The sequence below is a fragment of the Hyla sarda genome, chromosome 5 (genome assembly GCF_029499605.1).
Source record: "Hyla sarda isolate aHylSar1 chromosome 5, aHylSar1.hap1, whole genome shotgun sequence".
Classification (NCBI taxonomy): domain Eukaryota; kingdom Metazoa; phylum Chordata; class Amphibia; order Anura; family Hylidae; genus Hyla; species Hyla sarda.
This window is the reverse complement of record NC_079193.1, coordinates 92,256,435-92,270,966: the sequence shown is the minus strand read 5'-3', so window position 1 is coordinate 92,270,966 and position 14,532 is coordinate 92,256,435. Positions and strand designations below refer to the sequence as shown.

Below are 14,532 nucleotides of genomic sequence, written 5' to 3'. Positions count from 1 at the left end.
CAAATTTGGCTCTCGGTCATTAATGTTGTAATTGGTTACTATAGACAGTTTTCTTTACCACGGATGGTACTTAGACTACAGGCCCTTACTTTTGCATCATCTTTTTGTACTTCGCTGAATATTGGAATGAAGTAATGTATCTGAGAATCATTCGACAACTTGCTTAGCTGGCAATAATAAATGCCAATGCCTCTACCTACTGATGAATTTTGCCTCATTTGTTCTTCAGTAAAAACCTCAAGATTAATGACGTTATAAGTGTTTTGAAGAAAAACCTGCTTTTCATTGTGCATGTTCTAAAAGATACTACTCAAAAATACATAGTTTTTCAATCATAAAATGTATTGACATTATGGTGTGCAAAATAAAAGACATTAATAATATTTTTCTTTCTAGTGAGGAAATGAAAGTTGTGTTAAATCCTGATTTCCTGGAACATGACGCCTAGTAAGTCAGAGATCTTCGTAATGCTCATCTGTACAATGCATATCAATGGTAAAATATACTGGCATACTGTCTGATTTAGTACTCAGGCCTGTCGCTACAGGACAGGCAAACCACGCAATTGCTTGGGGCCCCGAGCAGAGCCGGTGCTTGCCCGTCCTGTAGCGACGGGGCAATTCCACCCATCACTATTTAGGACATCCCTGTGTCCCGAAAGATGTTTCGGGACACAGGGATGCCCCCGTTAACTCTCTGCGGCCCCGTGTCAAGTTTAAAAATGCAGGGGCTGCCAGGAGATGTCACTGACGTCCCCTGTGTGCGCCCATAGCAATGGAGGCGCAGAAGACCGGAGCATTGAGGAGGAGGAAGACGTGCGCTTGCCAGCTTGGTGAGTGACCAGCGGGACTTCATCTTCGGTGTTCTCCCCACTTCAGTGTTCCGACCACCGCTTCTTCGGTCCCGGGAACTAATGCTATGGACGGACCGGAGGAGCGGTGGTCGGAACACTGAAGTGGGGCAGTACACAGGCATACAGCCTCCAGCCATACACTGTATATGGCTGGAGGCTGTATGTCTGTGGGGAACACTGCCAGCCTAATGTGGGGGGAACACTGCCTACCTAATGTGGGGGAACACGCCAGCCTAATGTGGGGGGACACTGCCAGCCTAATGTGGGGGGACACTGCCAGCCTAATGTGGGGGGACACTGCCTGCCTAATGTGGGGGAACACTGCCTGCCTAATGTGGGGGAACACTGCCTGCCTAATGTGGTGGAACACTGCCTACCTAATGTGGGGGGAACACTGCCAGCCTAATGTGGGGGGAACACTGCCAGCCTAATGTGGGGGGGAACACTGCCAGCCTAATGTGGGGGGGAACACTGCCAGCCTAATGTGGGGGGGAACACTGCCGGCCTAATGTGGGGGGGAACACTGCCGGCCTAATGTGGGGGGAACACTGTCGGCCTAATGTGGGGGGAACACTGCCGGCCTAATGTGGGGGGAACACTGCCGGCCTAATGTGGGGGGAACACTGCCGGCCTAATGTGGGGGAACACTACCAGCCTAATGTGGGGGAACACTGCCAGCCTAATGTGGGGGAACACTGCCAGCCTAATGTGGGGGAACACTGCCAGCCTAATGTGGGGGAACACTGCCAGCCTAATGTGGGGGAACACTGCCAGCCTAATGTGGGGGAACACTGCCAGCCTAATGTGGGGGAACACTGCCAGCCTAATGTGGGGGAACACTGCCAACCTAATGTGGGGTAACACTGCCTCCCTAACGTGGGGGAACACTGCCTCCCTAACGTGGGGGAACACTGCCTCCCTAACGTGGGGGGAACACTGCCTACCTAATGTGGGGGGAACACTGCCAACCTAATGTGGGGAGAACTATGATGCACATAATGTGGGGGGAACACTGCCTACTTAATGTGGGGGGAACTATGCTGCACCTAATGTGGGGGGCCTCGTATCGACATTCGCTCACGTCGCGCTCCCAGAATCCAAGGGCCGGCGTTACTACATCCTGACGCCGGCCCTAGAGTGTGACGTGCGTGAACATCAAGGGGGGGACCTCCATGTCCATTTTGCTTGGGGCCCCCAAATTCCTTCAAACGGCCCTGGTAGTACTGTGTTATTTAACCCTGTAGTGGGACACTATTATAAATGCTGTCATTCACACCATTGTTGCATTAAATAAAATAGTTTTCCATATTATTCAAACAACAGCTGATCCCAGGGTATTACAATATTCAGACCTTGTGTTATCTTCTGATGAGTCAACCAGTTTGGGACCATGTCCTTAACCTACCTCTGTCACATGCAAACCAAACCACACCAAAGGTCGCACAGTCTTGCCGGTATTAGCCTTTGGCTTAAACAGCTCTGATTCTCACTCTTCGATTAACAACTTTATTTAACTTATTGCAAGAGAAAGCAAATTTATGACACGTAAAAAAAATTTTTTAAATGCTTGTAACGCTGTAATTGTTAAGATGCTGTTATCAGTATCAATCACAATCAATCAACAGTTTTTAGATGTGCCATTTGTACAATGTGTGCAATGGCCCTAATAGCATCCCGGGGTGATGACCGGTTGTCATAGCAGCCTGAGGCTTTCCCTAGGCCCCCGTGGCTCCTTTGACAGATTTTCTGATACAGCCTACCAATTGCCAAAATTTTCGATTTTTGGTCTCGTCACGTCCCAGAAAAGGTGGAATAAAAAGTTGTCTAAAACAGCCCCAAAAAGTTATCAGATACAGTCCCATCTACAGAAAAGTAGTACCGATAAAAACTACAGATTACTGCACAAAAAATTACCCACAAAGAGCTCTATAGGCAAAAAATCTAACAATTATAAATAAATATATATCAAATTTTTCTCAAGATAACAAAATGAAAAGTATAATGCATTTCAATGTGACTGTATGAGGACAAAAACTAAGTAACAAATCAAAAGTCCAGGGTTTTATAAGGGGTAAAAGAGAACATGTCGAGACATTTTACACCCCTAAACCACCACCACTGCCTATATCTGTTCTTTGTTGCTGCTTTATATAAAAAATGTAAAAAAGATGGCATGCATTGCATACAAATTACCTCTAAGCAAACTCCTTCTTGTTTTATTGACAATGTACAGGTTAGAATTTGTCATTACAAGCTAGCTTCAGCAGCATCCAGGACATGCTCAGTGACCTTACATATAATGTAACCATAAAGAATACATATAGGGACATATAAACATATTCCCTCTTGGACCTAGTGGAACCCTATGGGACCCAGTTGCGATTACAAACCATATATCTATTTCACTGCATATTATACAAGTATTTATATATTTTAATAAATAGTATTGTGATTGGACTATTGGTTGACCACTGTGTTCAGCAAAATACCTGTTTATTCAGTTTCACATTAATCTGTAACAATACAAATATTATTTGTTTCAGTGCCTTGTTTTCAAACCTTATGGGAAGCGCTGAGCCTTGGTTTTCTACATACGAGCATGATTCCCGCAAGGTAAGATACAAGTTTCAACACAATGGAAAGGTCTTATTTCTGTGTATTCATTTTTTTTTTTCTTGCATTGATTTTTTTGTCTAACTGCTAAGCCCAAACCATCATTTTCTTTCATTTCAATTTAGTGGTAAGCCACAAGCAAAAATTAATAAATCAGCAATATTATCTTGAGATCTGCATGAACAGTGTTTTTTTTCTGAGTGCAGAGGAAAAGCTATGCTTGCTGGTGGTGTATAACAAATAAAAATCAGTGTCACTATAAGGGTAGGGTAAAAATAACAATCACATCAGATTTCTTTAATCCCTATGGGAAATAACAATTAATGCACTATTTTTTAATGTTTTACAAAATATTCTAAAATAATTTTTTTCCCTTAGAAGTTGTTGTGGGGGACCAGGGATGATTTAATAGCTAATAGAGTCCCCTTAACATTTCTCTTAAAACGGTTATCCACCATAAGGTGATTTTAATACGTACCTGCCAGACAGTGATGGACATGCTTAGTAAGTATCTGTGCTTGGGGTTAAATGGCTATGTTGTGGGATTACCATAACACTGTGGCTAGCTTTTGGTGAACTGGCATTTCCTTTTTGAGTTTTCTTCTTTGCCTACAAATCCCATAATTCCATTTTCCACACATCTAAATAAATGAGCTGCATCCATTCAAAAGACCTGTGGTTTTCAATCAGGGTTCCTACAGCTATTTCATTAGTTGCAGATTGATCTCTCTCCCACCAAGCGATCGCTCCACCCATTGAAGCAGACAGGCTCCCTGTCATCAGCTGACTAGTGAGTCATGTCTCGGCCGCATTGCAACCTGGGAAAAATCTGAGACAACAGTAATTTTGTATGCTGTTAAAAATAAAAATCACATAAGAATTGTGAGAAAACAGTCACACACAGGTACAAACACTATATTATTAACTACACTTACTTTACAGCCCCTGTAGCATAGTCAAATTCCTGGAATACCCCTTTAGTTGATGAAAAATATATGTGCCCATTAAAACAGGGTTTATATTACAATTCCCTTCAGGGCATAAAGCCCCTCCGGGACTAAGCCCTTTACTAGGGTTACCCTTTGAAATATCACTTTTATTGTTTTTTTTTTAATTTTATTTCCCAATCATGTGCAAAATAATACAAAGGTGTATTAAAAACACAACCTAGGTGATGGTTTTAGGTCCTTCTTGGACCTCTATTATACTGGAGATATTATTATAGGATCACCTGTTTCTGTGGGTTATATCATAATTGCTCCCTTCAATAGGATCCTATATTTCCCTCTTCTTCCAACCCTGGTTGCTAGTTAAAATACAATCTTTAGTATCCCCTGCATGTTTTGCCGGTAGGAACCGGCTTTCTCAAGATGCAGGACACTAAATGGTTGTGTTTTTAATACACCTTTGTATTATTTTGCACATGTTTGGGAAATTTTTATAGAAAACAATAAAAGTGATATTTCAAGGGGTAACCCTAGTAAAGGGCTTAGTCTCGGAGGAGCTTTATGCCCTGAAGGGAATTGTAATAGTACTACTAATAATACTCTGGGTACTCTATGGGAGAATTTAATGAATATTGCATTAAAACAGGGGACCCACAAAACATGTCACTAGCCATGTAATACTAGTGTAGGGCTAGAGTTTGATAAATTAAAACATATCAAGAGGTTTTGATGAAAGCAGTCCATAGTGCACCATATTCCTTTATTTGTCAATTAAAGGGAATGGATCAGTTTTGTTTTACAGATTCGAAATATATACTTGTTTTGTTGTTTTTTTATTTTTATTTTTTATTCTATGTTCTTTACAGCATAGGGGCAGCTATCTTGCCTAAGCTGAGGCAACAATTGTTATAGAAACTTGCAGAAAGTGACACATTGACTTATGGGTTAGAATTATGTAAGCATGCTCTGTGACGTATGCAAGGAGAAGTAACTAAGCTGCCTCCGGGATCACTTGTCAATAGTGTAACACTATACTATCTGCCTTTACAATTGCCTTTGTCTGTAATCGTGATGTGATCTGCACAGGAGAGAAAAAAACATTTCCATACTGTGAATGTTAAGTAGAAAGTGTACATACTGCAAGATTGCAATTTTATATACAGTGATGTGAAAATTTAAACGAGATGTCTCATACTTCAGATTACAGAAAAACGTATCCCCTATCTGCAGGGAGAGGGGATAAGTTTTAGATTGTGGGGGTCCGAATGTTGGGACCCCCTGCGATCTAAAACGTATCCCCTCTCCGTAATTTTAAGCTTGAGACATCTCCTTTAAAGGGGTACTCCGCTGCTAGACATGTTATCCCTATCCAAAGGCTAGGGGATAACGTGTCTGATCACAGGGGTCTGGATGCTGGGGACCCCCGCGATCCAAACAGCGGCACCCCAGTCATCCAGTGCACGGAGGGAACTCTGTGCCGTGCTGGATGACTGCCCCCATGCCCCCTCCATTCATGTCTATGGGAGAAGATGTGACTGTGTACTAGCCATCACGCCGCCTCCCGTAGATATGAATGGAGGGGGGCGTGGCGTGACGTCACGATCACGGAAGCCCAGGCTTCTGTGACTGTAAAGCCGAAGCATCGGCCCGCGGCAGGACCTCCCACGATTAGACATGTTATAACATGTATAGTATACTATAGACAGGAAAAAGCACAAGACAGAGCTTCCATTGCACGGTATGTTTGATCGTATGGGTGTTTAAGGTGAGTAGTATAGTATAGTATAGAATTACCACTCACCTTATGGGATTGTATTGGGCATACAACAACCTTTGTAGCTTTATGACATGTTTGGGTAGCGGTGCAGCCGTCCGGATATTTCAAGGAGGATTTCCTCCACACTCGATTGGTGAATTCTCCGGGAAAAAAAGCTGGAAAAATAATTCCGGATGAACGGCGCCAACCGTCAGAGAAACTTAAAGGCAGACTTGTGAATATTTAAGTAATCCTTTATTTTGCTTTGCCAGACGCGTTTCGAGGTCTTCTACCTCTTTATCAATGACTACAGCAATTGTACCTAATTGTACTAATTGCTGTAGTCATTGATAAAGAAGTAGCAGACCTCGAAACGCGTCTGTCAAAGCAAAATAAAGGATTGCTTAAATATTCACAAGTCTACCTTGAAGTTTCTCTGACGGTTGGCGCCGATCATCCGGAATTATTTTTCCAGCTTTTTTTTCTTGAGAATAACATGTATAGTAGGAAAGTACCCCTAGAGGAACTTAGGAATCTTTTCAACAAAGAAACTTGATTTAAACAACTGTCTATATTCTTAATGGACTACTTATAAATACCTCATGTGTTCCCTTGTTTTCATGTAATGTTCATATCGAAGAAAATAGTTTCGTTCTACTTCCCTGATGTCTCATTTTAAGTTATGTTTTTCTTTATTTTATTGATTTATTTAGTGATTTATTGGTTTATTTAGCACCAATACATTTTGCAGTGAGGTATAGGTATTGTCATCACTCATATCAGTACTTGCCCGCAGTGAGGCTCATAATCTAAATTCCAAATTAACACCGTCCCAATGTCCTCCCGCTTCCTTTGGGCGCCAAAACGCATGTGTTTTGCTCGCTTTTACCGCTACCGTCACCTAACCGGTAAAAGCTTTAAAGTTCAGCGAGCCACGCCGACCCCGAAATTCGGGTCCAATTAGTTCACGGGGCTCGGCATGTTCATCTCTACTCACCATCTCTCCATCTATGCCAGTGTTTCCCACCCAGTGTGCCTCCAGCTGTTGAAAAACTACATCTCCCAGCATGCCCGGACAGCCTTTTGCTGTCCGGGCATGCTGGGAGTTGTAGTTTTGCAAAAGCTGGAGGCACACTGGTCGGGAAAAAATTATATCTGCAGGGGCTACTTTCTTATGAAGATAAACTATTTATTACACCAATACACTCTATTTTTGAATTAGTTTAAATTATTGTATTTTTTAAATAGTTTTGCCATGGGCAATGGGGGAGATTGATCAAAACCTGTGGAGAGGCAAAGTTGATCAGATCACTTCTTTCATTCTTAAAAAGGCCAGTGAAAAATGAAAGAAGTGATCTGATTGGTTGCTATGGGCAACTTTGCCTCTCCACAAGCTTTGATAAATCTCTGTGGACAGCATAGAGCACTGTGGTCAGACAGAAAGGAAATTTAAAAAGAAAAGAACTTCCTCTGTAGTATACAGCAGATGATAAGTACTGGAAGGATTAAGATTTTTAAATAGAAGTAATTTACAAATCTGTTTTATTTTCTGGCATTCAATTTTCCAGTGGAGTACCCTTTAAGATCATTTGGGCCAGTAAGTGGTGAGAGACTATGTGGGGAAGCTATAGTACTGAAAATATTTAATCTTTTATGGTGTATTGTGGGCAGCACAGTGGCTCCGTGGGTAGCTACTGCTGCCTTGCAGCGCTGGGGTTCTGGGTTCAAATCCCACCAAGGACAACATCTGCAAAGAGTTTATGGGTTTCTTCTGGGTACTCCAGTTTCCTCCCACACTTGAAAACATACTGATAGTTGTAGGTTGTGAGCCCCAATGAGGACAGGGACCAATTTGAGTATACAGCACTGTGGAATCTGTGTACGCTATATAAAATAAAGAATTATTATTTTTAGGGATCGACCGATTATCGGTTTGGCCGATATTATCGGCCGATATTCACGATTTTGGACGTTATCGGTATCAACAATTACCTTGACGATAATCCAATAATGCCCCGCCCCGCACCCCAAACTGCACCGCCCCGGCCAGAGACCGCCACCGCCGCAGCTGCCCCATTGCCTCTCCCATCCCCGGTTTTATAATTACCTGTTCCCGGGGTCTGGGGCTACTTCTGGCTCCTGCGGCATCCTGTGTTACGCTGTGTGCTGCGCAATGAAGAGTGACGTCCTCAACGCAACGTCACCGTCAGTGCGCACAGTGACAGCTCAGGAGGACGCCGCAGGAGTCAGAAGAAGCACGGGCCCCGGGAACAGGTAACGGCGGTCTCTGGCCGGGGCGGTGTGGTGGGGAGTGCAGTGCAGTGGTGGGGGCACGGTCGCGGTAGCAGTGATAGGACTCAGGAGGACCCCAGGACAGGCAGGGGGAGAGAAGCGGGTGGCGGCGGCGGTCTCTGGCACTGCAAAAGCCGCTGCAGTTCATTGATTTAAAGTGCCCGCCGTGGGGGGGGAGGGAAGGGGGATAAATAGCAGATAACTTATAGCGGAATATCGGTATAAGTTAGCGGCTATCGGCCCTAACCTCCACAGAGTATTGGTATCGGCCCTAAAAAATCGATATCGGTCGATCCCTAATTATTTTACTTCAAAATGGCGTCACGTTTTAGTATGCCAGAATATTCCTTTTATATTAAGCAACTGTGAGATTTTTATTTACCTTATATACCACCAAGGAGGAATGAGATAAAGGACTTAAAAAAGATTGATAGCATTAAATATTCAAAGTGAGTCAGTATAAAAACTCTGGCCTACAATTCTCAATTTCAATACATTCCTTTAAAGCAAAGGGCATTAGGAAGCATCAGTACCATTTCCCTAGTAAAGAATTAATGGAGCCATGTACCTAACATATACAGATCGACTATTAGGCAGCTGTCACCAGTTCTATGTGTCTCAGAGCCTGCAGTTCAAGGTAATCACTTTGTTCTTTTTCACTGCAGGAGAAAGATGCGATGCTTTCCACCATGCCATTTGCCAGACCTCAAGACATTGGGCCTTCTATTGCTATTGTAACAAAGGTGAATCACATCCAAGACCAGTTACTGAAGAAACACGACATTGAACTCTACATGCATCTCAACAGGCTGGAAATTGCTCCTCAGATCTACGGATTGTAAGTATAAAAAACATGGCTGACAGTTTTATGTGCCGTGAAATATGCAGATTCGGCAGCTAATGCGTGCCTTCATTTATCCTGTTATGTAAGAGTTTATCATCTCAAAATGCGAGTTTGGTCTTGCTGATGTGTGTAGAAAGTTCACCATTGTGTATATGCTAATTTGAAGGGCTTTCCCCACTAAACGAAGTTGGTAGCAATGGTAATAAAATTAGCTGCATTCAGAATTTTCCAGACCCTTTTTCCATTTTCTTATGTTGCTAAAATAAAATGAAAAAAATTAAGTTATCCCCATCATTTTGCACTCAATACCCCATAATGGCAATAATAAATGTTCAATATCTTTGCTAATTTATTGAAAAGTAAAAACTAAAATATTGCAAGGACATGAGTGTTCAGTAAACTAGTAACCCAAAAAATAGGTTGCATCCTTTTTCTATAAATGGTGTTGTCACAATCCACATGCGGATTCTGCATCAAATTAAAGCCCAATAGACCTCAATAGGATTCCGCACTCCCATTCACACTTCAGAACTTCCACATGCGGATTTCACATGGATTCCATACGGAATCAGCACCGATAATGCACTAGCCAGAAAGCACCCAAAAGGAATGCAGATGTGGAATTGTTGCGGATGTGCGAAAATTCTGTGTGGCTATAGCCTTAGGCTTTAACTGGAGAGAAATAGAGCACTGTGGGCAAGATCAGTCTCATTTAGGCAAGTTTATTTACGGGGGGCAAGTAGAACTCTATAGATTTGACTATAGAATTAACTTTATCACTGAGGTCAGACTTTAATATGGATTTGCTTTATGCTCTTACAGCCTCATAGCCATACACAGTAAACAGCGGTAAAATGTTTCTTTAATTTAAAAATACAATATATTTATCTATTTTTCTGGACTGTAAGTTGAAACAAACTAAGACACAGCTAATTTTAGACAGCAGTAAACAAGGACAAAACTAATTCAAACTAAGACCCCGTTAGTCTAGAAAATTGCCTCGTAATCAGTGGACGTGTTAACAAACTTCTGGATGATTTAGAGATTCATTGGCAAACTTCACATGACGAGCCTATACATGTGATTTCTTGAGCAGGGGGACCTTGCAGCCACCGCAAGATTTTAGTCTTTGACAGTGCAGTGTATTCTATATTGTTTTCTTGGTGACTATGGGGGAGATTTATCAAAATTTGTCCAGAGGAAAACTTGCTGAGTGGCCCATAGCAACCAATCAGATCACTTCTTTTATTTTCTGAAAAAAGAAGCCATCTGATTGGTTGCTATGAGCAACTTTTCCTTCGAACAGGTTTCAATAAATCTCCCCCTATGGTCCCAGCTGCTTGGAAATCACTGACAACATCTTCCCGTGTAGTTCTGGGCTGATTCCTTGTCGCTCTCATGATCATTGTGGGTCCACAAGGTGAGATCTTGAAGGCATAGATGCCCTAACAAGGTAGATTAATAGTAATGTTGTGTTTCTTCCATTTGTGAATAATCCCACCAACTGTTGTAAACTTCTCACTAAGCTGCTTGGCAATGGTCTTGTAGCCCATTCCAACCTGGTGTAGTCTACAATCTTGTCCCTGACATCCTTGGACGGCAATTTGGTTTTGGTCATAACGGAGGGGAGCCTGAGGAAGTGGCTGTTGCCATGAAACGCGTTGCATGCTGGGTAATAAACCTGTTATCACTTACAACCTTGTGTAAACTCTCTTGGCACCTGTGGTAATCTCATTATCTATATAATAGTATGTTATAAGCGGAATTCTGCTCGGAAAATATAGTGTGAATGGGCCCTTATTCTTCACAGGCTCCAGCAGCGTTGGCTGGAAATTATACACTATAGACTCATTGCATTACTTGGAAATAAATGGAAGATAATCAGACTTTCTGTATCATCTGATGCTGGATTAAAGGGATTTCACCTCACTTCAAATACCCTTTTACTGTTTGCTCTAGATTAACCATTACCTATAGCAATGTTTTCAAAACAGTGTGCCTCTAGCTGTTGTAAAACTACAACCCCCAGCATACTGGAAGTTTTAGTTTTGCACAAGATGAGGATACACTGTTGGAAAAACACTGACCTATAGCTTTCTGTTCAGTAGGTTCGTTTATTTATCGGAAGTTTCCATTGAAAGAGTGAGCAATATCTATGTTTAGTAATACATTTTCAAACAGTGCTGCAATATATAAAGCAACACAGGAAGGCATTGGCAATCTTCTAATGGGCATGGGAATTTACACTGCAAAATTACCTGAACTGTTCGGTTTATATGCCAGTATGATTTATTACTAGGTCTTCAGTGCTCCTTAATGGATATTATTGATGAAAAATAAGGCTCCTATTAATAGAGCAAACTTATTGCACGGAGACGCTAGGTATTCAACATTTTGGTTACAGGGATGTTTACATCCTTTTTTAAATCTCTAGGGGTGAGGTGTAATGCAGATAAACCTCCTAGAATAAAAATGCTGCCCATTTGATATGGCTCATATCTTCAGTATTACCTTCCCCAATTAAAGTTTTTTATTTATCCTAAAAGTAAATATCGATATTTTACACCATCTTCTTTAGGTTGGAAATTCTAAGCTGAATTATTTCATAATTTATTTTTATATCTGTTAAAGCTACATTTTTCTGATACTCTGAACTTCAAATTCCCAGCATCAATTTAAAGCATAAGACTGAATGATTGTAGCAACCACTAGGGGGAGTTCAGGACAAATACATTTTTGAGTTTAGCATCTTAAAGGGGTAGTCAGGTGAACTGTTGGGACCCTCATGGGACCCTGTACTGGGCCCTATCTACTTCTCCATCATCTGAACGCTCTGCCCCCCCCCCCACCCTCATGGATAAGCTCAAGTGGGGGCTCGCTCAGTCAGTCACTGACTGCAGCAATGTCCCGCCGCAGCTGGTGATGGACTGACTGGATGGTCACTTGTAGATGGGACCCCATACAGGAGTTCAGAGAGGGTACTCCCGATCAGACACTTATTTCCTATCCTGGGGTTATGGGATAAGTGTCTGATAAATACATTTCCCCAGGCTACCCCTTAAAGGGGTACTCCGGTGGAAAACTTTTTTTTTTTTTTTTAATCAACTGGTGCCAGAAAGTTAAACAGATTTCTAAATTACTTCTATTAAAAATTCTTAAGCCTTCCAGTACTTATTAGTTGCTTTATACTACAGAGGAAATTCAATTATTTTTGGATTTCTTTTCTGTCACAACCACAGTGCTCTCTGCTGACACCTCTGTCCATTTTAGGAACTGTCCAGAGCAGCATATGTTTGCTATGGGGATTTTCTCCTGCTCTGGACAGTTCCTAAAATGGACAGAGAGGTCAGCAGAGAGCACTGTGGTCGTGAAAGAAAATAATTTCCCCTGTAGTACAGCTGCTAATAAGTACTGGAAGGATCAAGAATTTTTAATAGAACTAATTTACAAATCTGGTATACACAAAGAACAATAGCATGCACTCACCGCGACACTGGTGTCTATACGTCCGGAGGTCTGGGGAACCGGGAGGACAACAATAATTTACAAATCTGTTTAACTTTCCGGCATCAGTTGGTTTAAAAAAAAAAAAAGTTTTCCACCGGAGTACCCCTTTAAGGAAACCCACATATTTAGACCTTAGAGGGAAGCTCCAGAGAAAAAAAAAAAAAGCTTTTCAACTGGTACAGAAAGTTATAAAGATTCGGAAATGTAGCAACCTTAAGCTTTGGAGGACTTTTCTTTAGTTTCCTGACCGTTGGTTAATGATGACAAGTCGGAGGTTCTTAACCTTACTATCCCCTCGCATGGTCTGTCTTATTCAGCAGAACTTTGAACCAAGCTGGAGGGAAGATACGTTGTCTTATCTAGCCATTTTTTTATTTTATTTTTTACTCCTACTTATCAGTCTTTGTATAATACTCATTATGGTCCTCTTTGGAAGTCTCTGTTGGAGGACCTGAAGACTTGGTCTTCTTTAATTTTATCCTGGTTAGGGTGTATCTCCTCCTTAAAAATGACCATTTTGCCATACCAGATGATACCATACGGATGACGGCAGAGCAGCAGAAGGCAGGTGAGGAGACTGCGAGCCTCCATTTTGACTGACCAAACCTCTGCAATCACATTGAGGGAATCAAGAAGTCTCACGTAGCTCTGATTAGTATTAATCACGGCATTTAAATTGTTAATGGTGGGCATCAGTTTGATCGCTAATGTTCACCATTACCAGCGGGTCCTGCGGTGCATGAAGCGACCTCAGCATGTGCGCTAACGTCATGTACAGGATGTAATTGTACATTTTGGTGCCTTAAGTACCAGGGTGCTAGGACTTGCATTTAAGCCCAATGTTGTTGTCTTCTATATCTATGCAGAGAATTTCGAGCTCTGTATGGGATGGAGTTCCCAGCACTATACAGATATATTAAATGTTTAATCCACGCAGAACTTTAAACTTAAATAAAAAATTCAAAATATCATGGGTTTACGTCCCCTTGATAGGTAAAGGCGCCTTTTTTTCCCTTTAAATGGTACATTTTCTCTTAAGTGCCTCTTTATTATTCTTTTGTTTATAAACAAATATCAAGCAACGTAACACATAAATACAGAACTGGTATATGAGCATTTGGGAAAACATAGAATGAATGAACAACAACCCTCAGGTTTAATATTTCACAGCAGAAGCAACGCAAAAATATGCAAAGTAGGGGCAGGTAAAAAAAAAGGAGAGGAAAGAAAGGAAGGGAAGAAGGCAGAGTAGATGGAGTACAGAGAGGCATCTGTGTGGTAAAGGGAGGGTCCTACGAGGAGACTTCTGAACCCTTAGGGCCCATTCACATCGCAAAATTTCCAAGTGGATTCCAGCTTCATTCTTCGACATGAAGTTAAAGGGGTACTCCGGTCGAAAACTTTTTTTTAAATCAACTGGTGCCAGAAAGTTAAACAGATTTGTAAATTAATTCTATTTAAAAAAAAATCTTAATCCTTCTAGTACTTATTAGCTGCTGAATACTACAGAGAAAATGATTTTCTTTTTGGAACACAGTGCTCTCTGCTGACATCATGAGCACAGTGCTCTCTGCTGACATCTCTGTCCATTTTAGGAACTGTCCAGACTAGGGAAAATCCCCATAGCAAACATATGCTGCTCTGGACAGTTCCTAAAATGGACAGAGATGTCAGCAGAGAGCACTGTGCTCATGATGTCAGCAGAGAGCTCTATGTTCCA

At 41.7% G+C, this 14,532-nt stretch overlaps 1 protein-coding gene across 9 annotated transcripts in view; it reads left to right on the top strand.

The window, feature by feature from the left end:
- The window catches only part of TBC1D5 (TBC1 domain family member 5), a 645,101-nt gene that overhangs the window by 401,131 nt on the left and 229,438 nt on the right, over positions 1-14,532 (top strand). For all 9 annotated transcript variants that reach the window (XM_056519933.1, XM_056519937.1, XM_056519936.1 and 6 more), the window contains 3 exons: positions 397-447; positions 3,397-3,466; positions 9,127-9,299. In XM_056519933.1, the coding sequence (XP_056375908.1) occupies positions 397-447; positions 3,397-3,466; positions 9,127-9,299 (294 nt within the window). The remainder of the gene's footprint in view (positions 1-396; positions 448-3,396; positions 3,467-9,126; positions 9,300-14,532) is intronic.